General features: G+C 43.3%; 1 protein-coding gene across 2 annotated transcripts in view; it reads left to right on the top strand.

Moving 5' to 3' along the window:
- Window positions 1-6,850: 6,850 nt before the first annotated feature.
- The window catches only part of LOC121577052 (PDZ domain-containing RING finger protein 4-like), a 117,824-nt gene continuing 97,016 nt past the window's right edge, over window positions 6,851-27,658 (top strand). For both annotated transcript variants that reach the window (XM_041890767.1, XM_041890766.1), the window contains exon 1: window positions 6,851-7,369. In XM_041890767.1, coding sequence (XP_041746701.1) covers window positions 7,301-7,369 — 69 coding nt within the window. In that variant the 5' untranslated portion in view covers window positions 6,851-7,300. The remainder of the gene's footprint in view (window positions 7,370-27,658) is intronic.

Below are 27,658 nucleotides of genomic sequence, written 5' to 3'. Positions count from 1 at the left end.
AACTCAAGAGCTTTGGCTGGTTCTGGAGCTGAGGAGAGGAGAGGGAAAAATGGAGCCTCATATTGGGTAGCTTAGTCACTATGAAAAATGTCAGGACATGCGTATCAGAAACGTGAGCATGTGTGTGTGTGTGTGTGTGTTTGCCTGTCTGCCTGTGTGTGTGTGCTGTAAATGTGTGTGGAAGTTTACACCTCACCCATATGCCTGAATTACACACTTGGCTGAAGGTTGTACCTCAAGGTGTAAGGTGAGGCTCAAATAACAGTTTGTCAGAAATGGAATTGAAGAAACCTCAAAATAGAAATAGGCCCATCACAGGAGAACGAATGGCTTTCCCATGCCCATGCAGGCGTGCCCTATTAACTGGGACTGGGAACACGATGAAGGACCCTTTTTTCTACTCGGGCAGGCAAAAGGCAGCCCTTTGATAAACGACTGCTGGACAGTGGACAGAGAGAAAGGACAAGGATGGAAACTAGACTGAAATACTGTTGTAAGTCACTATCATGAGTAACTACATACTAGCTAATTACAAAATGCAGATTATAATTGTTATGTAGACGTTATAATGAAGATACATACAATTGTATTCACATATGCAGAAGATTTCTTGTAATTTATATTAATTAAAGCAACACAAACACCATATGGGACCATTCACCCCAGGACAGAAATAGAGCGATGTCCTACAAATACACGTTTGCCTTGTGAGAATGTGTTTTAGCTAATGGTTTTACTAAATGTTAGTATAGTATGCTGAACCTATCCTTAGGCAACATTTGAAATGCCATCTAACGTAGATTCAAAGTGCCAGAATGTAAAACCCAAAGCCATTAAACTACCACTGGATAATTTGTATCATTCTTAATGCACTCTTTATGGACGTCATCCTTCACTCAACACGTCCCATTGAGAGGTGGCCCGCTGACAGGTTGACCGCAGGCAGAGGTTACTGTATCGGCCCTGGGTTCAGGGCTACTGAGAAGGACCATTAGGCTGACCGATAAGCATCTTAACCTTAACGGGTCACTGACCACAGCATCAAAAAGTGTTGGACAACCAGAACTGGTTGTTTGAAGATACTCTTTTGGCCGTGTAAAGCTGAACATTTGTGTTAGTACGGTCGTTATGTCAGCACAGTCTGAATGTAATGGAATCCTTCTAAGAGAGGATACACACCAAAAGTACTGGGCGATAGTCAACCATTGATGGGTTTTTGGCATGACTGTTGACTTGAATTTTCCCTGAAAGACACACTGGAACACTCTGACCATACTACATCCAACAGCTTATTTCATGTAGGGAAAGCGCTCACCTCAGGCAGAGGTTACTGTTCCGGCCCTGGGTTCAGGGTTGTTGAGAGGGACCATTAGGCTGACCGATGGGTATCTTATCCTTAACAGGGATGCTGACCACAACATCACAAAGTGTTGGACAACCAGCGATGTTCCCTGAGTAAGGTTGTTTTGAAGATGCACTTTTGGATGTTGAAGCTAAATGTTTTAATGAACATTTGTAAATCATTATTTGAATATGTTGGTAACCCGTTGTATAAAAGTGATAATGCCCTCGAAGCCGGTATTTGAAGGATATATTGGCACAGTTTGCCGGCCCCCTAACAACACCCGTGCCAATATATCCTTCAAACACTGGTTTCCCGGGCATTATCACTTAAATATCACAGCCTCTCTTCCTGTATCTTTAACATCCTCCTTACATCTCATTGCAACAGCTAGTGTGCATCCAGTCCATGGTCCTCTCCTCCAAATGCAATATCAATGCATCCCCCTGCTCTGCTCTCTCTCACTCTCTGGTCTTTCTCTTTCACAACAAGCCCCTTTGATGTCAAATTGACACTTTAGTGAACAGCTTTTCGTGGATTTGGTATTGCCAGGCAACTGCAAAAAGGCTGCTGCATGTCTCTCTATCTCTCTCTCTCTCTCTGCCTCGCTTTCTCTCGGATTCTTCAGGATGAGGAGCGGATGGTATTGCTGGATTGTGGGGGGTGTGTGTGTGTGTTTGGGGGTTGATTTGGAGGAACAGGGGGGATGGTTGGGTAGTATGTTATTAAGCGTGTAGCCTAATGGTTGCGCATAATGATGTAGACTGAACAAAATATAAACGCAACATGCAACAATTTCAAAGATTTTACTGAGTTACTGTTCATATAAGGAAATCAGTCAATTTAAATAAATAAATTAGACCCTAATCTATGGATTTCAAATGATTGGGAATACAGATATGCATCTGTTGGTCACAGATACCTTAAAAAAAAAAGTAGAGGCATGGATCAGAAAACCAGTCAATATCTGGTGTGACCACCATTTGTTTCATGCAGCGCGACACATCTCCTTCGCATAGAGTTGATCAGGTTGTTGATTGTGCACTGTGGAATGTTGTCCCACTCTTCTTCAATGACTGTGCGAAGTTGCTGGATATTGGCGAGAACTGGAACACGCTGTCGTACACGTCGATCCAAAGCATCCCAAACATGCTCAATGGGTGACATGTCTGGTGAGTATGCAGGCCTTGGAAGCACTGGGACATTTTCAGCTTCCAGGAATTGTGTATAGATCCTTGCGACATGGCGCCGTGCATTATCATGCTGAAACATGAGGTGATGGCGGCGGATGAATGGCACGACAATGGGCCTCAGGATCACGTCACGGTATCCATGTGCATTCAAATTGCCATAGATAAAATGCAATTGTATTCGTTGTCAGTAGCTTATGCCTGCCCATACCATAACCCCACCGCCACCATGGGGCATTCTGTTCACAACGTTGACATCAGAAAACCGCTCGCCCACACGACGCCATACACATGGTCTGCGGTTCTGAGGCCAGTTGGACGTACTGCCAAATTCTCTAAAAAAACATTATTATGGTATAGAAATGAGTTTTCAATTCTCTGGCAACAGCTCTGGTGGACATTCCTGCAGTCAGCATGCCAGTTGCACGCTCCCTCAAAACTTGAGACATATGTGGCATTGTGTTGTGTGACAAAACTGCACCTTTTAGAGTGGCCTTTTATTGTTGCCAGCACAAGGTGCACCTGTGTACTGATGATGCTGTTTAATCAGCTTCTTGATATACCTGTCAGGTGGATGGATTATCTTGGCTAAGGAGAAATGCTCACTAACAGGGAGGTAAACAAATGTGTGCACTAAATTGGAGAGAAATAAGCTTTTTGTGCGTATGGAACATTTCTGGGATCTTTTATTTCAGCTCATGAGACATGGGACCAACACTTTACATGTTGCGTTCATATTTTTGTTCAGTGTAGGTAGCTATTTGGCAAGCCTCCAGACTATGGAGTCAAAATTAAAGCCCAGAAAATCGCATTAGGGAGTCCCAGGGGGTGGGATGCCCGGTAGCCAGCTGATGATGAGCACTACGCATCTACTCTTATAGCCACACGCATGCATGCACGCACGCACGCACACACACACACACACACACACACACACACACACACACACACACACACACACACACACACACACACACACACACACACACACACACAGACACAGACGGCTCCAAGGCCCAATTTATTAACAATTACTGCTCGTTAGCCGAGCTTCCTGTTAGCGGCAGGGCTATCCTGGCTGATACCCGCACTAGGGTCTTTTGTCTTGTAATTATCGCAGTTTGAGAGACACCATCGGTTTATCCATCTTCTTCTTTAATTCTCCCCGGCCTCCCTTATTGACAATTCGTTTTGGGGGTATTTTTTCACCGGTAGTTATACCATACCATTTATTTGCTCAAGCATCCTATTTTGATATGTATTTGATTCTAAATCACAACAGAATGTTCTATTATTGTCATTTATTTACCGGCTTGTATACCATATCATGTATTTGTTCAACCTGGCTATGCCTTTTTATTGCAAAAGAATCAGTGCCATCTATAACTGTCTCTGAGATCTGTGATCTATCATTTAGCATATACAGTGGGGGAAAAAAGTATTTAGTCAGCCACCAATTGTGCAAGTTCTCCCACTTAAAAAGATGAGAGAGGCCTGTAATTTTCATCATAGGTACACGTCAACTATGACAGACAAATTGAGGGAAAAAAATCCAGAAAATCACATTGTAGGATTTTTTATGATTTTATTTGCAAATTATGGTGGAAAATAAGTATTTGGTCACCTACAAACAAGCAAGATTTCTGGCTCTCACAGACCTGTAACTTCTTCTTTAAGAGGCTCCTCTGTCCTCCACTCATTACCTGTATTAATGGCACCTGTTTGAACTTGTTATCAGTATAAAAGACACCTGTCCACAACCTCAAACAGTCACACTCCAAACTCCACTATGGCCAAGACCAAAGAGCTGTCAAAGGACACCAGAAACAAAATTGTAGACCTGCACCAGGCTGGGAAGACTGAATCTGCAATAGGTAAGCAGCTTGGTTTGAAGAAATCAACTGTGGGAGCAATTATTAGGAAATGGAAGACATACAAGACCACTGATAATCTTCCTCGATCTGTGGCTCCACGCAAGATCTCACCCCGCGGGGTCAAAATGATCACAAGAACGGTGAGCAAAAATCCCAGAACCACACGGGGGGACCTAGTGAATGACCTGCAGAGAGCTGGGACCAAAGTAACAAAGCCTACCATCAGTAACACACTACGCCGCCAGGGACTCAAATCCTGCAGTGCTAGACGTGTCCCCCTGCTTAAGCCAGTACATGTCCAGGCCCGTCTGAAGTTTGCTAGAGTGCATCCAGAAGAGGATTGGGAGAATGTCATATGGTCAGATGAAACCAAAATAGAACTTTTTGGTAAAAACTCAACTCGTTGTGTTTGGAGGACAAAGAATGCTGAGTTCCATCCAAAGAACACCATACCTACTGTGAAGCATGGGGGTGAAAACATCATGCTTTGGGGCTGTTTTTCTGCAAAGGGACCAGGACGACTGATCCGTGTAAAGGAAAGAATGAATGGGGCCATGTATCGTGAGATTTTGAGTGAAAACCTCCTTCCATCAGCAAGGGCATTGAAGATGAAACGTGGCTGGGTCTTTCAGCATGACAATGATCCCAAACACACCGCCCGGGCAACGAAGGAGTGGCTTCTTAAGAAGCATTTCAAGGTCCTGGAGTGGCCTAGCCAGTCTCCAGATCTCAACCCCATAGAAAATCTTTGGAGGGGAGTTGAAAGTCCGTGTTGCCCAGCGACAGCCCCAAAACATCACTGCTCTAGAGGAGATCTGCATGGAGGAATGGGCCAAAATACCAGCAACAGTGTGTGAAAACCTTGTGAAGACTTACAGAAAACGTTTGACCTGTGTCATTGCCAACAAAGGGTATATAACAAAGTATTGAGAAACTTTTGTTATTGACCAAATACTTATTTTCCACCATAATTTGCAAATAAATTCATAAAAAATCCTACAATGTGATTTTCTGGAATATTTTTTCTCATTTTGTCTGTCATAGTTGACGTGTACCTATGATGAAAATTACAGGCCTCTCACATCTTTTTAAGTGGGAGAACATGCACAATTGGTGGCTGACTAAATACTTTTTTTCCCCACTGTATACATAACATGCCATTTCTTTTCTCACACAGTCTTTTAATATATGCTGTTTCTTAATATAAGTGCCATCCACAACTGTTTCGGCAGCCTATAATCTGTCATTTAGTGTGACTCAGTGTGTTGTCAGACGGTCGTAGCTTGTGTGATTTAGGTAAATATGCTGTTTGTTTTATGAGGGCTGAGAAAGATCCATAACACTATTGACTGTCTTATCTCCACATTATTTATTTTTTTATTTTATTTTACCTTTATTTAACTAGGCAAGTCAGTTAAGAACAAATTCTTATTTACAATGATGGCCCACAAACCTGGACGATGCTGTGCCAATTGTGCGCCGCCCTATGGGACTCCCAATCACGGCCGGTTGTGATACTGCCTGGAATCGAACCAGGGGGTCTGTAGTGATGCCTCAAGCACTGAGATGCAGTGTCTTAAACCGCTGCGCCACATTAGGTTCTGTTAACATAGAAATACACACTATTTTCACCCACACAGTGTATGTACAGTACATATTGATCACATAGTGTCCAGAGCTCCATGAAGTCATTAAAGTTGTTAGCATTTAACCTTTCCTTTTATTACTGGGTTGTTCAAATAGGAAGGTCGAGCATTACACGGGCTACTCTGTGATCAGTTCAGTTCAGCGGCTCTCCTTTCTCTCTCGCTCTCTCTCCTCTCTCTCTCTCTCTCTCTCTCTCTCTCTCTCTCGCTCTCTCTCTCTCTCTATCCTCTCCCTCTCTCTCGCTCCTAACTCTCTCTCGTTCTCTCTCTCTCTCTCTCTCGCTCTCGCTCTGTCTATCCTTGTCGTTGTCCTCCACTCTCTCTCTGTGTTCTAAGCGGCTTTCCCCCTCTCAATCTCTCTCTCTCCCCTTCTCCCTCTCTCTCTCTGTCTCTCTCTCACTCTCTCTCTCTCTCTCTCTCTCTCTCTCTCCTCCTTTCTGCCTCCCTCTCTCCTCCTCTCTCTCTCTGTTGATGAGGCAACTCTCTGCGATCAGTTCATAGGATCTCTCCTCTCTCTCTCTCTCTCTCTCTCTCTCTCTCTCTCTCTCTCTCTCTCTCTCTCTCTCTCTCTCTCTCTGTATAATGCAGTGGGAATGCAGTGCTGCTCAGCCTCCTCCGAGGTGCTACTCACACAAAGGAACCTCATTGTGTAATTTTTCTTCGATCTTAATGAGCCAACACTCTGGGTACCACACGATCCTCCTACCTCACCAGGTCCCTCCCCTGACCACACGCCCTCACGAATATGAACCCAGCCTACCTCCTTATTCATGAGAATCTATCTGTGTAGTCATGTGCACTAAGGCTAAGAAAACTGAGAAGGAAAAGGGGGAGTGTCTTTCTCGGTGAGCGGGAGAGCGGGAGTCACAACTCCAGCGTGTAGTGTGTGAGAGACAGAGATAGAGAGAGGAGAGAGAGAGGAGAGGCACCGGCTGATGCTGAAACCGCTACCATTACTATCACCGCTGCTACTGCTGCTGTATCCATTACAGTGCTTACATTAGAGCTTCCCTCTGTTCTACCACGCTGGAGCTTTGCATATCCTTGGCTGGGTGTGTATGAGTGTGTGTGTTTACAAATGTGAGTGTGTGAATGTGTGGTGTGTGTGTGTGTGTGACATGCCCACTACGGAGTGACTGATGAGAACGGGTGCACCGGTCTGGAGGGTGACCCCCTGTCCGTACGGTTCCACTGCTGCTGCTGTCGCTCGGGGACGATTGGACGCCCGGCGTTGCCACGACGATTAGAATGGGCTGCAATCTGTGCACTTTACAGAAACGAGAGGAACACTATAAGCTGCTGTATGAGATCGCACAGGTGAGTGGAGGATACCGACATTGCTGAGTCTCACTGTCACAGGGCTGCCATTCAGTCAGTGTGTTTGTGTGTATGGTGTGTGTTCTGTGATGATGTGTGATGTGCGCTGTGTATGGTGAGCAGGGCCGGCCCTAGGCATAAGTGACATAAGCGACCGCTTAGGGCCCCCTGCTTTAAAACTGCAAGATTTTCTCAATGCCCATGACAAAATGTGTCGAATTTAAGGAAATGTTTTTCTCTTCGCCATCAAGAGGAGGGCCACTAAAATGTTTTGCCCACAAGGGCCCTCAAAAGGCTAGGGCCGACCCTGCTGGGGTTGCTGTGTGCTGTGTGCAAAGCATCTCTGTGTATTGAAAAAAGGCAAGGAGAGCATCCTTCTGCTTACCTGTTAGGAGAACAGGAGATATTTTATCTGAGACCTATAATAACAATAATAATAATAATAATAATAATAATAACAAGAACTTTATTTGTATAGCGCTTTTCAATACACGTAACAAAGTGCTTCACATCATGAAAGAGAGAGTGAGAGATAAATACAGAGAGAGAAGAGAGACAGACGTGTGTGTGTTTCCTGCTATGGAGAGCTTTGAGGATGAGTTCAGCACATCGTCATAAGAGCGCTTTAGATGTGTCAGAGGGGATGGAATCCATTCATTCAGTCAGAGAGAGCAGGAAGAACAGTCAGTGAATGTGTTCAGACTGTTGTGATTAAACAGTTTGGTTATGTTTACTGTCCAGTCTGTTTTGGGTTGTTAACAATTTGGTGTTGTGTCACACATTCTGGGGTGAAAAGCTGTTTGTTTGGGTACGTGTTATTTTGGGTTTGAACAATTTGTGACCGGCTTGTACAAAGTGAGTAGTCTGTCTTTGTGTGATCGGTAGCAGATTGTTTAGGGCACTGTTTGAGTCTTGTGTGTTCATGTCAGGTTGTTTGGGGTTGGGGATGTTTGCAATTATCTTTGTGTTGGAGTGCTTTGAACATTTTTGATGTCACTATGCTGAGTTTATAGTCAATTGGAGAACTTAATCTCATTTTGGAAGATACCTGTGTTTCCGTTCTCTTCAAGAAGCAGGTGTTGTCTCAATCTCACGGAAGTTCAGTGCCTTAGGCAATTTACACTAGTACTTTAAGCTTTCAGCTTCTTCAAGAAACAATGGCAATAGTTTATGCTTCATGCCTGAGTTAAAAATTATGTCTCACACCAACGAGTGGATGGTCTAACCCATTGGATTACAAGTAAGCTTTAGTAAGCACATACTCACATACTGTATCATTTTGATGTGGCTCTCAATATATAAGCATCTTTTAATGATGTGTCTCAGTTGGTAAAAGTGTGGTGTCTCCCTAATCTCCCTCAAACTCCCCCATTCTCCCCTTATTTCCCCCTCCCCTTCCCCCAGTCCCCCCAAGTCTCCCCCTCCAGCCCTCATCTCACGACAGGCTAATAACAGAGGAGCTCAGCCTCTCCTGGAGCTCAACCATTGAACTCCACCAATCCCACTCCCTCTGACAGGCAGTGTCTTCACACCAGTGTGATCACAGCCCTCATTAGTTGATTTATAATACCATTCTGTGCATCAGTTAAATGTGAAATGTCTCTCTTTACCCTTGTGGAGATAGGAGCAGAGAGAGAGGAGAGAGAGTGAGAGGATAAGGAGGTTGGTTAGGGGCAGGCTGTGTTAACCGCTGCCTGTAGTTTTTCAGCTCATCCTGTGCAACTGGAGTCTGTGTCATATACTCAAGTGAGGGGCATTGTCATAGTAATTGGTCTTGTATGAATGAATAAAGGTGATGCTTGCGTCAGATAGTTTTAAGCTTCTGTACTAGCACCAGTAATGGAGGAGCTATTTGGTTAATCATCTTTGTCTTTAAATTAAACCTAGTTGAAACTTTCAGAAGAAAGGGAAGAGAGAGAGAGAGAAGGAGGGAGGAGAGAGGAAAGGAGAGAGCGAGAGGGAGAGAGATAGGGGAGAAAGAGAGAGAAAGAAAGAAAAACAGAGGAAGATCGTTGAAAAATGAGATAGAGAGAGTGGGAAAGAGAATCATGGAAACAGCTGAAGAGATAGAAAGTTATTGAGCAAGAAGAGAGAGTGTCAGTAGGAACAGCGTGAGAAGGAATGGAGGATTAGGTCAGCTGTTGCGGTGTGTGAGCTCTGTACGCAACCCTCCCCTGTCATAACACACATCTCCTCCTGACCACAAAGACACACTGACACACTTCCAACCCGCTGTGTTTGTCTGTGAGAGCGCCGCTGTACAGAGGACACACTCCCTCTCTCTCTGTCTCACTCTCTTTCTCGCTCTCTCTCTCTAGTTGGAGTGGCAACGCTTCATCTCCTTCTCTTTAACACTACCTTTCTTGCTCTCTCGCTTTCACTCCCCCCCCCCACACACACACCTCTATCTCCTTTTCTCTCTCTACATGCCGCACAGAGAGCTGGAATCCTTTGTTATTATGCAGAGCATCTTCCCAGCGTGAGAGAGACCAGCCTTGCAGCAGGCTGATTTCAGGAGCAGGAGTCAGTGTCACAGTGGTTGGTCACCCTCACACCTCCCCTCTCCTCTCTTCTGTTCACATTCAGAAACAATTGTGACACTATCCCTGCTGCACTGACCCTGTGAGCTGTGAGAGCTGTTTTCTCTCTTTCCCCTCTCTCTTTCTCTCTTTCACTCTCTCTGTTTGCTGCCCCTCTCCCTTTTTCTCTCTCTCCAGTTGCTATCTCTCTCCATTTGTTATATCGCTGTCTCTCTGCCTCACTCTCTCCATTCTCTGTTCTCACTCTCTCTCTTCTCAGGGCTGCAGGTGTTCGACATGAGAGTGCTCACCTCTCTCAGCGGACCTGAAAAGATACTGTATCTCACCGTGCTTAGGTAAAAGATAATAATAAAAAATGTCACGTTTGGAATACTTGGAACAAAATTATTTTTATTTTGTTTTGCTCAATCTGACTGGGTGGGCCTGGCTCCCCAGGATGATATTTCTTATTTATTATCGGCTCTGACCCTGACCGAAAGACCAGATTATTTATTTTATTTCTGGTCTTGTTCTTTCTTGCTCTCGCGTTCCCTCTTTTATTCCCTCCCTCATTCTCTCAAGTAATGTCCCTCTCTTTTTAAGACACTTATCTCGCTCTGTCCTTCTATCCCACACATTTTCTCTTTCTCTGCCACCTTCTTTCTTTCTCTCTCTCTCTCTCTCTCTCTCTCTCTCTCTCTCTCTCTCTCTCTCTCTCTCTCTCTCTCTCTCTCTCTCTCTCTCTCTCTCTCTCTCTCTCTCTCTCTCTCTCTCTCTCTCTCTCTCTCACCCCTCTCCCTTGATGACATGGATGAGTTTCATCCTTTCTTCCTCTCTTCCTCTCCTCCACTTCAGCTTTAACTGTGAAGACAGTGTTTCAGTGACAAGGATAAAAAAAACACATGTGAACCCTATTGACAGCTCTTACTTCCCTTCAAATGACACAGTAGGCTACCCAAACCTCAAAAAAGCCATTCTTCTAGACAATAGCTTAGTTTCTTCGCTCTGTGAGCTCGTACAGCTTTTTGAAAATCTCACTGTATCATGGGCTCCCCTTGTGAGTGTCACACATGCTTGCTGCTCAGACCCACTGATGTGTGGCTTTTTAGGGCTAATTAGCAGCACCACAGATGTTGACGAGTGGAGCAGCTAGCGTAGCAGAGTGGAGCTCAGAGACTAATGGCTATGATGGGATTCCAGCAGTCTGCTATAGTAGTTTACAGTAAGCGTCCATTAGCTTAGATGAATGTGTTCTCCATTGTGCTTTCTTGTTATGGTATATCCATGATAGGAATGTACAAAATGAATTACCTTAGGATCAAAGTAAAGCATTACTGTAGTAGGTTGGATTGTGAATCCAATAGCTTGAGTGAATTGAGTGTAAAGTAATGCTAATATGTCACCACTAGGCTACACTAACAGACAGCTGTCCCTGTTACTGAGGGAACGGCCAAAGTTATGAACGCCAGAGCTGAAAAATGTCTCTACCATTATAACACCTTCTCTGAGTTTATTGTTTGTCATTGTCCAATGACCATTCCTTCCTGCTTTCCAATGAATCCATTTAGAAGAAAGCAGAGCATGTTGGTGAGTTCTGAAAGATATGAGTAGACAGGAGTAGAGTCAAGCTCTGCTGTGTTTGGGAATGAAATGGAAAACGGCTTTAAGTCAATGAGGCACAACACCTCCTGATAACAGACCCTGATACAGTATATATGAAAAAGGAAAGATGTTCGCTCTACCCCAAATGCTTTAGGAAATAAATTAATTGTATGAGATTGTTCTTTGCATCCAGAAATCGTATCGTGAAAAATACATTATGGATATGGAATGTTCAAGGAAGAGCTGCTTAAGCAATGGATTGTAATGCTGCAGTTTTCTTCTATAGATTTCTGAACGTCGAAATGAAGAACTTTTCAACCAATGTATTGTAATGTTAAAGCTGTCTTGGCATCTAGGTGTCTGTGGTGCTTAGCGAGCAAACATGTTGAGTGGTGTCTCTGGGTGACAGAGCTGAAATGAGGCAGATCCGGGAACCATCAGAGTCTGGGTGAAAGGGTTGATTCCAAAGAGTTCTATGATAATAATAATTGGTCATTTAGCAGACGCTCTTATCCAGAGCAACTTACAGGAGCAATTAGGGTTAAGTGCCTTGCTCAAGGGCACATCGACAGATTTTTCACCTAGTGGGCTCGGGGATTAGAACCAGCGACCTTTCGGTTACTGGCACAACGCTCTTAACCACTAAGCTACCTGCCGGCCCTAAGTTCTATGATGTATGGAGTACGGTTTCACTTCTGTGAAGAGGCAGGAGTTCTACCCCAATACCACATGTGCTGCAGCCTGTGGACCAGGGAGTATGGTGAAATTTCCCCAAGACCCTGATCTGGGGTCTGTTTTGCATTTTCCCCACTAATGGTTAAGATCCTGTACCTAGGGGAAACGTCACCCCCAAGCGTCCAGTGTTGCAGGATGCTCTATTGCCGCTCTACTTCTGCTGTACAGTACCACCTCATATAATTTGCTTCATGAGTGGTTGGTCGCTCACACAATGCAGGTCAAGAAATCAAACATAAATATGGAGTCTGGTATTTTGGTATTTGGTATATATTAGGATCAACATTAGCCGCTGCAAAAGCAGCAGCTACTCTTCCTGGGGTCCACATGAAACATGACATAATACATAGTCCAGAACATTATTAGTCAAGGACTGAACTACATACATTTAAAACGTCACACATAGCCTACATATCAGTACATACACACAATATCTAATACATCATGTTGTGTTCAGTAATATTGTGTCGTAGCTCAGTTGAGTATTGAATACTGTTGCTTTAAGAATGTATCAGGCATATTGTGCGTAAACGGAGGTGTGAGGATTGAATGAGTGAGTTTTGTACGAGTTGTTAACATGTCGATCAGTTTAATTGCACAACAAGCCTCCGTGCATTTGTAACACATAATACAGTGCAAATCACAATACAAGATATATAACATGTCTGTCTCTATATCTGGTTTTTGAATCTGGTTTTATTGCTAGCTTGAGTTACCTGGGGTGGCAGAGAGTTATGTAGTCATGGCTCTGTTTAATACTGTGTGCTTCCCAGCCTCTGTTCTGGACCTGGGGACTGTGAAGAGACCTTTGATTGCATGCCTTGTGTTGTACTGATGAGTGTCCGAACTGTGTGCCAACTGCTTGAACAGACAGTTTGGTACCTTCAACACATCGATATCTCGCACAAAGACCAATAGTGATGCAGTATTATCAACGTGTCTTGTGAGGAACTATTAGATGAAGAGAACCCCCTTTAAAAATGGATCAGACAGTGTGGGGAAATACTGTAGTGGTGTGTGTGTTTGTGATGGTTTTCACTGGCACTATAAGGCCTCTCCGTCACCCCACCTCCCTCCCTCTCTCTCTCTATCTCAACTGCTCCCTCCCTCCCTCCCTCTCCATCTCCAGACAGTTAGCTACAAATGTTCTCATCCATCTTCTTGTCCCATTAAATTTTTTTGAATAATGTCCCTCAACCATTAAAATTGATAGGAGAGAACAAAGGTGGAGGAAAGAGAAATGTGCAGCTTGATTGATCTTGTGTCCACCCGCCAGAGATTACACTGAAATATAATCTGGCCCTCCTTTTCTTGTCCACCCATTTCCCTGGGAATAACCCAGGCCCATATTTCTACCCCTGTATATCCCGTCACCAGCCTAACGCTCCAAATGCATTTTATCCTCTTGGTTTTAATCAGAATCCTGATCTATCATTATCCACGTCCACCATGTTTGATTGTGACACAAATGGAAGTCTCTCGCTCATTCTCTCTCCCACCCTCTCTCTCTCTCTCTTTCTCCCTCTCTCTCTGAGTTGCTGAGTTGATCTTTCTCCACTTTGCACTTGGGCCGGGACGATACCAGTATCGCGATACTCGTTAGTATCGTGGAAAGGAAATTCGGTTCTTTAGGAAAACAGCCATAATGTTGAAAACAAACATCAATATGTTGTCATCCAGAGTCACATGTATTTATTTTCCAAGCTAATTCACACAATATTTAACATACAGCAGGTTTTTAAAGGACCAACGAGTTAGAACTGTTCGTGTTTTCATTTTTGCCATGGAAAAAATATTGAGATACATCCCGGCTAGGGTTGAATATTTTCCCGGTATTTTTTTTAAAATGTTCCATCCCGAGAATAAATCACTTTTCTCACAGGTAACCAGGTATTTCCCGCCAAAACCGGAAGTGTCATTCAAAAGCATAATAAAGCATATAAATGTCTGGATTTGATTAGAGCTTTGATCAGCATGAAAATTCTAACCTGATGCTACCTGAGCCTGATGAACCATATATTAAATACATTTTATGAGCCCTACATTAACGACATTTAATGAGCCCAAGCCCAGAAAAGCCCAAATGATTGTGCCGTTATCCAATACATATATGGGCTACTGCACATTATGCATGACAAAAAAATATAAAAGCTGTAGATGTAGCTAGCTACAGTGGCTTGTGAAAGTATTCACCCCCCTTGGCATTTTTCCTAATTTGTTGCCTTACAACCTTGAATGAAAATTGATTTTTTGGGGGTTTGTATCATTTGATTTAAACAACATGCCTACCACTTTGAAGATGCAAAATAAAATAAAATTGTGAAACAAACAAAATATTTGACAAAATATCTTGAGCGTGCATAAATATTCATATTTTAATTTTGAAATATAATAGTATCTATTTGTATAATTAGTAGGCTGACACATATAGACCATTTATAATATTTCCCTTAATATTATTAGCCTACCTCCTCGTTCTCTCTCTATTGTTGCTTCATTCCTTCCTCGCTTTCAACAGTTAAATGAAATAAGTTTTGTTGTCCTTATCTTCATCATTCTAATGACATGCTTGAATAACATAGGACTAGAATTAGATGCAGAAGGCTTTCACTTCTCTTCATGAAGACTGAATGGTTATGGGTCTGAATAAATAACTACTATAGCCTACCGCCATTGCACGTTTGCTCTTCTTTCAAACTACCCGTGAGTTCTATTAGCTACTGTATTTAACATTCAGCAACAAAGACCTTGCATCCCTCTTCGAATAGTCTATTGAAAAGGAAAGGGAAAGGGGATCCCTAGTCAGTTCCACAACTGAATGCATTCAACTGAAATGTGTCTTGCGCATTTAACCCAACCCCTCTGAATCAGAGAGGTGCAGGGGGCTGCTTTAATCAACATCCACGTCATCGAAGCCCGGGGAACAGTGGGTTAACTGCCTTGCACAGGTGCAGAACGACAGATTTTGGCCTTGTCAGTTTGACGTTTCGATCCAGCAACCTTTCGGTTACTGGCCCAACGCTCCTACCCGATTGGTGTAAGAAATGCTAAAAAAATAATGTCCAGCAAGCTATTCTAGTCTAGCTTTTCCTGCATGGGACTCCATGCATTTATTTTAAGGAGCACAGGTGCGTGCGTATTGCGCAAGAGACGGAGGCTATAAGTTAGAAGCTTATTATGCATAACCACCATTAATTAGCAAAATAAAAAAGGCTAATAATGCATTGAATATATTACCTGAAAGAGGTAGGATAGGACATCTATATATAGGGCTATATATCAATCTAGAACAGGATAATCTATTTGAATGGAGTTGATGGAAAGAGAGAAAGACTATGAGTGTTTGCGCACGCACTGATATAAAGCAACAATATTCGAGTGATAGGCTGTTTTAAAACTCTGCAGCTGCAATTAAAACAATTATAATTTACAATTAAAAAACAAGGTGACCCCCGAAAGCCAGATGGAGATGGGTAAATTACACGCGCATTCTGTCTTTACAGTGGGGGAAAAAAGTATTTAGTCAGCCACCAATTGTGCAAGTTCTCCCACTTAAAAAGATGAGAGAGGCCTGTAATTTTCATCATAGGTACACGTCAACTATGACAGACAAAATGAGATATTTTTTTCAGAAAATCACATTGTACGATTTTTAATGAATTTATTTGCAAATTATGGTGGAAAATAAGTATTTGGTCAATAACAAAAGTTTCTCAATACTTTGTTATATACCCTTTGTTGGCATATGACACAGGTCAAACGTTTTCTGTAAGTCTTCACAAGGTTTTCACACACTGTTGCTGGTATTTTGGCCCATTCCTCTATGCAGATCTCCTCTAGAGCAGTGATGTTTTGGGGCTGTCGCTGGGCAACACGGACTTTCAACTCCCTCCAAAGATTTTCTATGGGGTTGAGATCTGGAGACTGGCTAGGCCACTCCAGGACCTTGAAATGCTTCTTACGAAGCCACTCCTTCGTTGCCCGGGCGGTGTGTTTGGGATCATTGTCATGCTGAAAGACCCAGCCACGTTTCATCTTCAATGCCCTTGCTGATGGAAGGACGTTTTCACTCAAAATCTCACGATACATGGCCCCATTCATTCTTTTCCTTTACACGGATTAGTCGTCCTGGTCCCTTTGCAGAAAAACAGCCCCAAGCATGATGTTTCCACCCCCATGCTTCACAATAGGTATGGTGTTCTTTGGATGCAACTCAGCATTCTTTGTCCTCCAAACACGACGAGTTGAGTTTTTACCAAAAAGTTCTATTTTGGTTTCATCTGACCATATGACATTCTCCCAATCCTCTTCTGGATCATCCAAATGCACTCTAGCAAACTTCAGACGGGCCTGGACATGTACTGGCTTAAGCAGGGGGACACGTCTGGCACTGCAGGATTTGAGTCCCTGGCGGCGTAGTGTGTTACTGATGGTAGGCTTTGTTACTTTGGTCCCAGCTCTCTGCAGGTCATTCACTAGGTCCCCCGCGTGGTTCTGGGATTTTTGCTCACCGTTCTTGTGATCATTTTGACCCCACGGGGTCAGATCTTGCGTGGAGCCCCAGATCGAGGGAGATTATCAGTGGTCTTGTATGTCTTCCATTTCCTAATAATTGCTCCCACAGTTGATTTCTTCAAACCAAGCTGCTTACCTATTGCAGATTCAGTCTTCCCAGCCTGGTGCAGATCTACAATTTTGTTTCTGGTGTTCTTTGACAGCTCTTTGGTCTTGGCCATAGTGGAGTTTGGAGTGTGACTGTTTGAGGTTGTGGACAGGTGTCTTTTATACTGATAACAAGTTCAAACAGGTGCCATTAATACAGGTAACGAGTGGAGGACAGAGGAGCCTCTTAAAGAAGAAGTTACAGGTCTGTGAGAGCCACAAATCTTGCTTGTTTGTAAGTGACCAAATACTTATTTTCCACCATAATTTGCAAATAAATTCATTAAAAATCCTACAATGTGATTTTCTGGAGAAAAAAAATCTCAATTTGTCTGTCATAGTTGACGTGTACCTATGATGAAAATTACAGGCCTCTCTCATCTTTTTAAGTGGGAGAACTTGCACAATTGGTGGCTGACTAAATACTTTTTTTTCCCCACTGTATATTACTGTAGCATAGGCTATGCTGCAGCAAATGTAGGCCTATCTGTCACAAGAAAAAAAGTTACCATGATGAGATGATAGATCTACATGCATTGTGAACTGCGCTCCATACTGAGATGGTCTGTCCCCACCTTGAGCATTGATTAATCACGCAGAGCCATAGAGAAGCCATATTTAGACATTGCATATAATTTAACAGTTCCATTTCACGCCATGCTGTTCATATAAATAATTTATTATAATTTACCGGTTTCTCTCAGTTATTTATCCTGGAAAAGGTTTTGGGCGGTAAATCTCGTTAACCGGGTTCCCGCCATTCAACCCTAGTCCCTGCCCTACTTTGCACAGTTGTTTACAAACTAGGAATATTTACAAACCAGGAATATTTACCTCTTCCTCTTCCCTGTCTCAGCCTGAAGCATGTGGTGTTATTCTCACAGTATTTCTCTGGTCTCTGCTAGAGGAGAGACTACTGCAGTGGATTACATAATCAAGCCCTCACACTGAATACAGAACCGCAGAGCTCATACAGCATTCTCTTTAAAGTATTTTACATATATTTCATACAGCATTTCTAAATATACTAGTGAATGTTCACTGAATGCAGTGGCAGAGCCATTTGTAGGATGATAATAGAATGATACTGTAATACAATAGCTATACTAGATACAGTAGTTGTTTATAGCAGAAACAATATGTGTTTGTTGTCTACAATAAGCATGTGAAATTGAATCAGAACGGTAATGTAACTCTAGATAACATGGCTGTGGTATTACAGTTGTCATGGTAATGGAATTGCGCTGACTCAGATTTTTCACTTAAAATATATGCTAAACAAAAACCATTGATTTCAAAGTTTAAAGCTGCAATATTTAACTTTTTGGACGACCCGACCAAATTCACATACAAATGTGTGTAATAGATATGTGACCGAATGGGCTCGATTCGGTCTTATATAGCAAAATTATAAATTGTGTTTTTTACATTTTACATTTACATTTTCGTCATTTAGCAGACGCTCTTATCCAGAGCGACTTACAAATTGGTGCATCCACCTTATGATAGCCAGTGGGACAACCACTTTACAATATATATATATTTTCCCTTTTTTTTGGGGGGGGGGGTTAGGGGGAGGGTAGAAAGATTACTTTTATCCTATCCCAGGTATTCCTTAAAGAGGTGGGGTTTCAAGTGTCTCCGGAAGGTGGTGAGTGACTCCGCTGTCCTGGCGTCGTGAGGGAGCTTGTTCCACCACTGGGGTGCCAGAGCAGCGAACAGTTTTGACTGGGCTGAGCGGGAACTGTGCTTCCGCAGAGGTAGGGGGGCCAGCATGCCAGAGGTGGATAAACGCAATGCCCTCGTTTGGGTGTAGGGACTGATCAGAGCCTGAAGGTACGGAGGTGCCGTTCCCCTCACAGCTCCGTAGGCAAGCACCATGGTCTTGTAGCAGATGCGGGCTTCAACTGGGAGCCAGTGGAGTGTGCGGAGGAGCGGGGTGACGTGAGAGAACTTGGGAAGGTTGAACACCAGTCTCTACTTTTACATTGGATAAAAATGGTATATCATACACTACAGTTGAGGAACAATGGGAAAGTAATTCTGCTTTGAATGTTGATAAACTTGTAACCACACTTTTGAGAAAATGGCCCTTGAATATTTTGGGACCTACTGGAGAGCTCTTCTTTGTCTACACCCATTCTGCATCATTCACACCCTTTTAAGCTTTAGCCCCACCCATCTCTTTAAGGATTCACATGTTAGGCTATGTACTAAACAACCAAAGATTTCAAGACTAAAGGCTGGTTTATACTACGAGTGTGTTCGTAAATTCAAACTGGAGTGCCAGAGTGTGCTCTGGGCATTCGTAAACTCAGAGCGTTGTCAGATTGGCCATCGTAAATTCAGAGCGTTTCACTCTCTGTGTCACGGATCCCCCCGGTACTGCTGCTCATTCCGTTTACCAGCTCCAGAGGTCTACGTCACCGGCCTTCTAGGCGTTACTGACCTGGATCATTACCACCAACCCCGGACTGTCTTGTCTCATTATGCACACCTGGTTCCCATTCCCCCTGATTAGTATGTGTATATATGTGCCCTCTGTTCCCAATTGTCCTTGTTGATTATTGTCCCATGTTCGTTGGTCTCGTGAGTACATTGTATTACAGTTTACATGCCGAGTAATTGTGCAGTTATTATTACAGGTCTCATCCTTTGTATTATTTAGAGGTTTACACCTCGCTCTTTTGTTTGGGTTACAGCCCTGTGTTATATATATACTGTTTGTTTTGGGCTTTGTCCATATCATTTTCCATGACGTACCTTATGTTGGGTTGAGTAATAAAAAACATTATTACGTATTCCTGCGCCTGTCTTCTATCAGTATACAACGTGACACTCGGAGTGCACACTGGATGCTCTGGCCGAGAAGTAGGGTTGATCCGAGCGTTCTGACCAAACAACAGAAGTCAAGCACCCAAGCTAACTGGCTACTGTTGGCTAGCTTGCTAGCTACTCCCAGACACAAATAAGAGAACAGCTCACTCTGACCATTTTACTCGCCCTAGCAAAGCTGGTTATGCTGTTTTTATGTTATCCATAGCAGTGGTGACTGCAACTGTGCTGCAGGCAACAATTTAACTACGCTTTTTTTGACAACGTTTACTGACACCACCCAATTCAACGGGTTTTGAGTGTTCGTAAATGTGTCAGTTATTCTGCACTCTCGCACACTCAGACGAGAGTGCTCTGAAAATCAGAGTAGATAGCCAGAGCGAATTTACCAGCTACGTCTATTGACAGTTGTCGCAGTGACATCATAAATATTCTATTGAAATAGTTACTTGCATAGAGGAGTCTTTTGTTTAGACATGTAGCTAGCTAGCTAAACAATGAACCATAATCCTAACTCATAACGTTACTACCCTGCATTAATCTGCAGGTAGCTAACCAACCAGGTTCAATGTTAGCTAGCTAAAATTAGGCTATAACTAGCAATGAAAATGGCTCGGAGATACGAAAAATATTACTACACAGATCATACATGTAACATTTGTTAGCTAGCTAGCCAGCCAGCTAACGTTAGCTAGCTAGCTAACAGTACACTTTAACTTGAAATTAAAATGACTTTCTGACAAAATTAGAAACGTGTAATATCTGAAAATGTAGCTAGCTAAACTCTCTTACCCGTATACATTGATGGACGCTTCTCCCTCTCTGTCACGGATGCCATGGTTGCCCTTAGTTTGAAGATGTAATCCGGAGCCTTCTGTGTGTTCTCTTTTCGACTCCATCTGCATATTTGCAATCAAACGGCAGAATTTCTCCATCTCCTTAGCTATCATACTCTAATTTCTAACAGCTTTCAAAACTCAATCCTCCAGAAAGTGGAGAGCAATGCTTATGCAGTTCATGTCCAGCCCACTCATTATCTCAGCCAATCATGGCTAGCGGGATGGTTCCTGTCTTTTTCCATGGCTAAACCAACTAGGCTCGTAATTTATCCATTTTATTCATATTTACAGATGGCATTTTGATAAAATAAAAAAGTTTACGTTCAAATGGCGCTCCTGTGAAGTAGTAACGCGCGACATAGGCCTAGATTCCTGAAACAAGTCACATGTAGTTAGTATGCCAAAAGTTCCCGGATGTCGTACTACATTTGCCTAAATACGAAGTATACAAGCAGTGGACACTATTTCCGTGGTTTTAGGGCCCATAATGCAAATTCTTCCGAAAATGGGCGTGGCTTCACAACATTTTCAGATTTGAAGAAAATATGCAGCCGAAGTCCGAAGAGAGCGGATACAAATTAATTGCTTTAACTAATTATGACAAATGTAAAAAAAAAGTTCAGCAATGTAAGAAAGTAATGACTTGTCAAATAAGTTGCGTTACGTTGGCCAACAATTTGTTAGCTATGCTAGCCTTACGAACCACATAGCATATCATTACAGCAGTTGCTTGTATGTACCGGTATGGTAGCTAGCTACCTAACTAATGTTAGTTGGCTACTAATATATTGAACTTGCCAGTATATTATCTATATGCTATCTAACTAACTACCCTACGTTTATTGACTTGATTATTCACGTTATTCTTAGCTTAGCTACAGTGGGGGAAAAAAGTATTTAGTCAGCCACCAATTGTGCAAGTTCTCCCACTTAAAAATATGAGAGAGGCCTGTAATTTTCATCATAGGTACACGTCAACTATGACAGACAAAATGAGAAAAGAAAATCCAGAAAATCACATTGTAGGATTTTTAATGAATTTATGTGCAAATTATGGTGGAAAATAAGTATTTGGTCAATAACAAAAGTTTCTAAATACTTTGTTATATACCCTTTGTTGGCAATGACACAGGTCAAACGTTTTCTGTAAGTCTTCACACTGTTGCTAGTATATTGGCCCATTCCTCCATGCAGATCTCCTCTAGAGCAGTGATGTTTTGGGGCTGTCGCCGGGCAACCCGGACTTTCAACTCCCTCCAAAGATTTTCTATGGGGTTGAGATCTGGAGACTGGCTAGGCCACTCCAGGACCTTGAAATGCTTCTTACGAAGCCACTCCTTCGTTGCCCGGGCGGTGTGTTTGGGATCATTGTCATGCTGAAAGACCCAGACACGTTTCATATTCAATGCCCTTGCTGATGGAAGGAGGTTTTCACTCAAAATCTCACGATACATGGCCCCATTCATTCTTTCCTTTACACGGATCAGTCGTCCTGGTCCCTTTGCAGAAAAACAGCCCCAAAGCATGATGTTTCCACCCCCATGCTTCACAGTAGGTATGGTGGTGTTCTTTGGATGCAACTCAGCATTCTTTGTCCTCCAAACACGACGAGTTGAGTTTTTACCAAAAAGTTCTATTTTGGTTTCATCTGACCATTTGACATTCTCCCAATCCTCTTCTGGATCATCCAAATGCACTCTAGCAAACTTCAGACGGGCCTGGACATGTACTGGCTTAAGCAGGGGGACACGTCTGGCACTGCAGGATTTGAGTCCCTGGCGGCGTAGTGTGTTACTGATGGTAGGCTTTGTTACTTTGGTCCCAGCTCTCTGCAGGTCATTCACTAGGTCCCCCCGTGTGGTTCTGGGATTTTTGCTCACCGTTCTTGTGATCATTTTGACCCCACGGGGTCAGATCTTGCATGGAGCCCCAGATCGAGGGAGATTATCAGTGGTCTTGTATGTCTTCCATTTCCTAATAATTGCTCCCACAGTTGATTTCTTCAAACCAAGCTGCTTACCTATTGCAGATTCAGTCTTCCCAGCCTGGTGCAGGTCTACAATTTTGTTTCTGGTGTCCTTTGACAGCTCTTTGGTCTTGGCCATAGTGGAGTTTGGAGTGTGACTGTTTGAAGTTGTGGACAGGTGTCTTTTATACTGATAACAAGTTCAAACAGGTGCCATTAATACAGGTAACGAGTGGAGGACAGAGGAGCCTCTTAAAGAAGAAGTTACAGGTCTGTGAGAGCCAGAAATCTTGCTTGTTTGTAGGTGACCAAATACTTATTTTCCACTATAATTTGCAAATAAATTCATTAAAAATCCTACAATGTCATTTTCTGGAGAAAAAAAAATCAGGGGTTGTTACTTCAACATTATTGTGTTTTGATGTATTTCTAATACCTTTTAAGACTTTTTCTCATAGATGTTTTCTAACACCCCTTTTCCATCCAGTCTTTGCTTATTCCACATTTTTTAGGATTGAAAATGTTTGAAACGTATATTTGCCTACATTTCTCAAAAATGTTGACTCTTAGCTTTCATTTCACACCCAATTTGACATGCTCCTATGTATTTCACGTTTGTGTTCATGGGTCCTTTTACATGGAAATGACATTTTTTGACCTTGTAGCAGGCCAAGAATGAAACATTTCACCACTGACATTGGTGAAATGTATAGCTCAAACAGCTCATATGTTTGTTGTCTAGGATGAGCCTCTCCTCACTGATAATCTAACTCTAGAAAACCTGGCTGTCTTAATTTTTCCTGCAACATGGCAAGGATTTCCCCTCTCCCCGCTGACGTTGGTCCTGGCAAATTTACAGGGAGATATCAAGTCAATGGGCTTTATCAGTAACTCTACTAAATCTCATTCAGGAGGCACGGGCAGGAGAGGAGGATTTAAGAGGGCGTTGATGAATGTACCTTTTCCTTTTCTGTCTCTTTCTTATGCCAATAAGAGCCGCATTGACCTTTTCAGCTATATATCCACCTTCCCCCACCCCACAGCTTCTCAGCCCCGCTGACCGAACGCGAGGGCTCTTCAAAATGAGTTGTATCACCTCCACTCACTTGCCCCTCTCTCTCTCGCTCGCTCTCTCATCTCTTCTATCTCTAGATGCATGTAGCTTCAGTGTGTGTGCGTGCATGTGTTGTGACATGTTTACCCGACCTGAGCGTTGATGAGGGCCAGGCCTGCTTGTGTGTTAAAGGAACTTACAGTGCCTCCCGTCAATGGCAAATAGACTACTGAAACAGTAGCACACCTGGTAATTTGAATGCATACAAAACACAACACAAACAAACAAATCTTGATTAGAAACACCTGGCACTGATGTTTGAGGAGCGCGTCCCGGGGATGAGTTAAGTTATTTCAGCATGACACACTATCTGATTAATCATTCAGGTGCCTCTCAAAGTTTCTAGAGAACATTTTGTTGAAGGAAATAGCAAGGAGCATGTCGCAAACACTTTAGAGCAATGTTCATTTGTCTGGAAGTATCTTGACTTTACAAGGATGTGCACAGCCGAGTATGTCCAGGGATATAGCAAGACAGTTTGGGTTGTCATGGGAACCTGCAGTGAGTGAGTCTCATGTGGCTGTGGGTTCAATAGTATTCAAAACATTTTAATCACTTCGAGATTGCTTGTTTGAGCATTTGCTTGTGCCAACCTAGAGTGCCATATCAGTGGGGTTTGCACTTTGGGGGCTATGACATTGGTTTTTTTGAACTAGCCAAGCTCAATAATAGCACAGATACACATTTTTGAAAGACCTAAAATAATATTTTAACCTGGTCTGGTGGCTATTGGCTGTGTTGAATGTTTCTGGTGTGGCTATTGTTCAGTGTTCCCTTTCTTTCCTTCCATCAGGCTCTGGTTTGTCTGTCTAATGGCCATAATGAAGGATTGTTGTTAGTGTGAGACGAGGGTCCGCTCGTTTATTCTCATTCCTGGGAGAGTGTGCTGAGACGCTGTAGCAATCAGCCTCTACTCACTGCCTGTTAATTCCCAGGCACATTTACAGCCTGACTGGGTAATGGATGTTGCCTAGCGTGTGTGTGGGTTTGAATCGTTAGAATCCCCCCTAGAATGTTAGAATCCCACATTAATCTTTAATCAGCAATTAACCAATCAAGGCCACATTAAAGCGTCCCACTCTGATGTACACAACGAGGCTACATACTGTATCTTGATAAGGCAAACAGAGGGTCAGACATCAGCCCCAGATTTGTCATCGTCCAGCCTAGTTGGAGAGAGAGAGAGAGAGAGAAGGAGAGAAAGAGGTCAATGCTGGCTGTGGATAGATAAGACAGGGGCCTCTGGCCACGCCAAGGTGACAGCTGCTCTCCTCTCCTCTCAGGCCCAGGGAGGGTGTGGGGGGAACGGAGCGAGGGCAGAGGGGCTTGGACATGAGGAGGTGTCCATTGGAGGTGATCTAGACAGGGTGGGGTCAGTGAAAATAATCCTGCTGGGCAACTGCTGCTGTCTCCAGCACTAAGAGCCCTGTGGTCCTCTGTAGCTCAGCTGGTAGAGCACGGCGCTTGTAACGCCAAGGTAGTGGGTTCGATCCCCGGGACCACCCATACACCCAAAAAAAAATTTATGCACGCATGACTGTAAGTCGCTTTGGATAAAAACGTCTGCTAAATGGCATATTATATTATTATTATTTCTCTCAATGTCACTCTTCTTCACTAGCAGATGCTTCATTATGGCCCCAGACACTGGAGTCATTAACTGGTAGTTTGGGTACCTCTTCAGGAGTTACACTCGTGCCCTGTTTCTCTCAAGGAGCAGCTCCTTTTTTCCATATCCCCACGCGAGGAAGACTGTTGTTCTGAGTCAGACAGGCCAGGTAGCAACAGAACACAGGATATGATATACGTGGAGCCTTGAGCTCTATTGTTGTTGCCAGGCTGACGGGTGACAGTGGGTGATGGCAGGGGGAGGGAGGGCTGGAGGGGTGGAAAGCCATTAGGTTCATTTATACCATGGCAGAGCTTGGCATGGACGGCAGCATGTTCCATGCTGATCCAATGTAACACTAGAACGAGACCAAATGGCTCCCACGATTGGAAAGCAGAGGGAGGCAGGGTGGGGGTGGGGGTGAGAGGAGGGCATCTGCTCCACATTCACCCAGTGTTTTATAATTAGATGAGCCCAATTGCTTGGGAGCAAAGTGTCTGTTCTACCGAATTTTCAGCATAACAATTCTATGGGTTTGGAAACATGGAAGCAGGCGGAGGGTAGCCCCCCCCTGCCCAGCGATGGTAGACAATTAATGAACTCAATAAAAAATATAAGCCATTTTGAGACAGAAAAGAAAGCTGTGTTTAAAACATAAAGGACATCAGGCTCAGTTGAAAGTCGCCATGACAATTGCTAATTGTCCCAAAACAGCAGCCAGCCAACCTGTTAAAGACTCACTGCATCTTTTACAGTATATTGGGTTTTCTCTCTTTGTCTCACAGTCATATTCCTCTGTCCTCATATAGCATCAACATGTCACCACAAAACAGAGCAAAACTGGGGTTGTGGGCCTTTTGGAGGTCAGCAAGATATCCCGTAGTGATCTGCAGGGAAGCTTTCTACTTAATAATTGTCTCATAATCTATCATGTCCACATTCATTTTAAAGTGCTACTGGTCCAACAATAGGTAACAATGCATGCTGTGAATTCAGTGAATGCATTTGTGAATGCAGATGGGCTGGGTACTGTACTGTGTTACTGTGTTCACCCACTAATGGAGCATGGTATGCCCTCCCAGTCTAGTTAATGGATTTAGAGACCAGTCTGGCTAAAAGGGACTGAAACACCATGTTGACTTTAATAGAATGTGAAATGAACCCACCTGTTCACCCAGCAGGTCACACAGCAGTGGTTTATATATGTGTGGTATACTGCTTTAGGGGTTCAGAAAGGCAGACACTACCCAGGGTTACTCATATTGAAGATAATAAGTTGTGTAAGCATCCAGTTCCAATACTCTCACCTCAAGGTTTACACATACTGGGGACAATGTGTTACTTTCTGTTCAATCTATAAACATATTGTATTTTCTTCAACTTTACAATCAGTTTATTGGTCCTTTGCTAGCTATACATACAAACCAGCTCTTATAGCTATACATACTGCCACATACTCCCTGCCAATGGGCCTGGTGTGAGAGAGGATAGCTCAGATGCTGTGGCTGTGGGGTATAGACAGTAGACAGTATCTATCTCCCTGCCATAAGCTGACCTATATAACATCCACCTGGAGCTATCACTGAGGTGATGCCTCAAATACTGAGTGTCAGACACGAGGGGAACACATAACTCCCTTAGTTATGGGACAGGAGTTCATTTCTCAACAAAGAATAGAAAACATTGATTTCTCCAAGCAGACTAGATATATTTCAGTGTTCGGGGCCTAAAATACAAATGTCTCCCTGGAGCTGCGGGGAATCTGGTAGACAGCTGGAAAGCATTGATATGATGGACTGGTGGGGTCTTCCTCTCACTTTCTTTTTATGTCATTTCCTTTCTCTCTCGCTCTCTCGCTCTTGCGCTCTCTCTCTCTCTTCCCTTTTCTCTCTCTGTCTCTCTCTTCCCCTTTCTCTCTCTCTCTTCCCTTTTCTCTCTCTCTCTTCCCTTTTCTCTCTCTCTCTTCCCTTTTTCTCTCTCTCTCTCTCTTCCCTTTTCTCTCTCTCTTCCCTTTTCTCTCTCTCTCTCTCGCTCTCTCTGTCTTCCCCTTTTCTCTCTCTCTCTCTCTCTCTCTCTCTCTCTCTCTCTCTCTCTCTCTCTCTCTTCCCTTTTCTCTTTCTCTCTCTCTCTCTCTCTTCCCTTTTCTCTCTCTCTCTCTCTTTTTCAGTCTCTCGAAAACACACGTGTTGGTTCTTGAGGGAGCTATCTGTTTGCTCCTCTCACAGCTTTTACACAGATCTGTCAGTGCTCTGAAGTATATCAGCCCTCTGGTGAATGGACAAGTCCAAATCTAAGCCCCCATCCCATGCTAAAAACAGATTCTCCTATTGATGAAATAAACACAGACTCAAACACCCACAGCGTCTAAAAACAGACTTTCTCATATTGATTATGTCTCTCTGTGTCTC

Source organism: Coregonus clupeaformis, chromosome 11 (genome assembly GCF_020615455.1).
Source record: "Coregonus clupeaformis isolate EN_2021a chromosome 11, ASM2061545v1, whole genome shotgun sequence".
NCBI lineage: Eukaryota > Metazoa > Chordata > Actinopteri > Salmoniformes > Salmonidae > Coregonus > Coregonus clupeaformis.
Note: the sequence above shows the minus strand (reverse complement) of the source record. Positions and strands in the feature narration are given on the sequence as shown.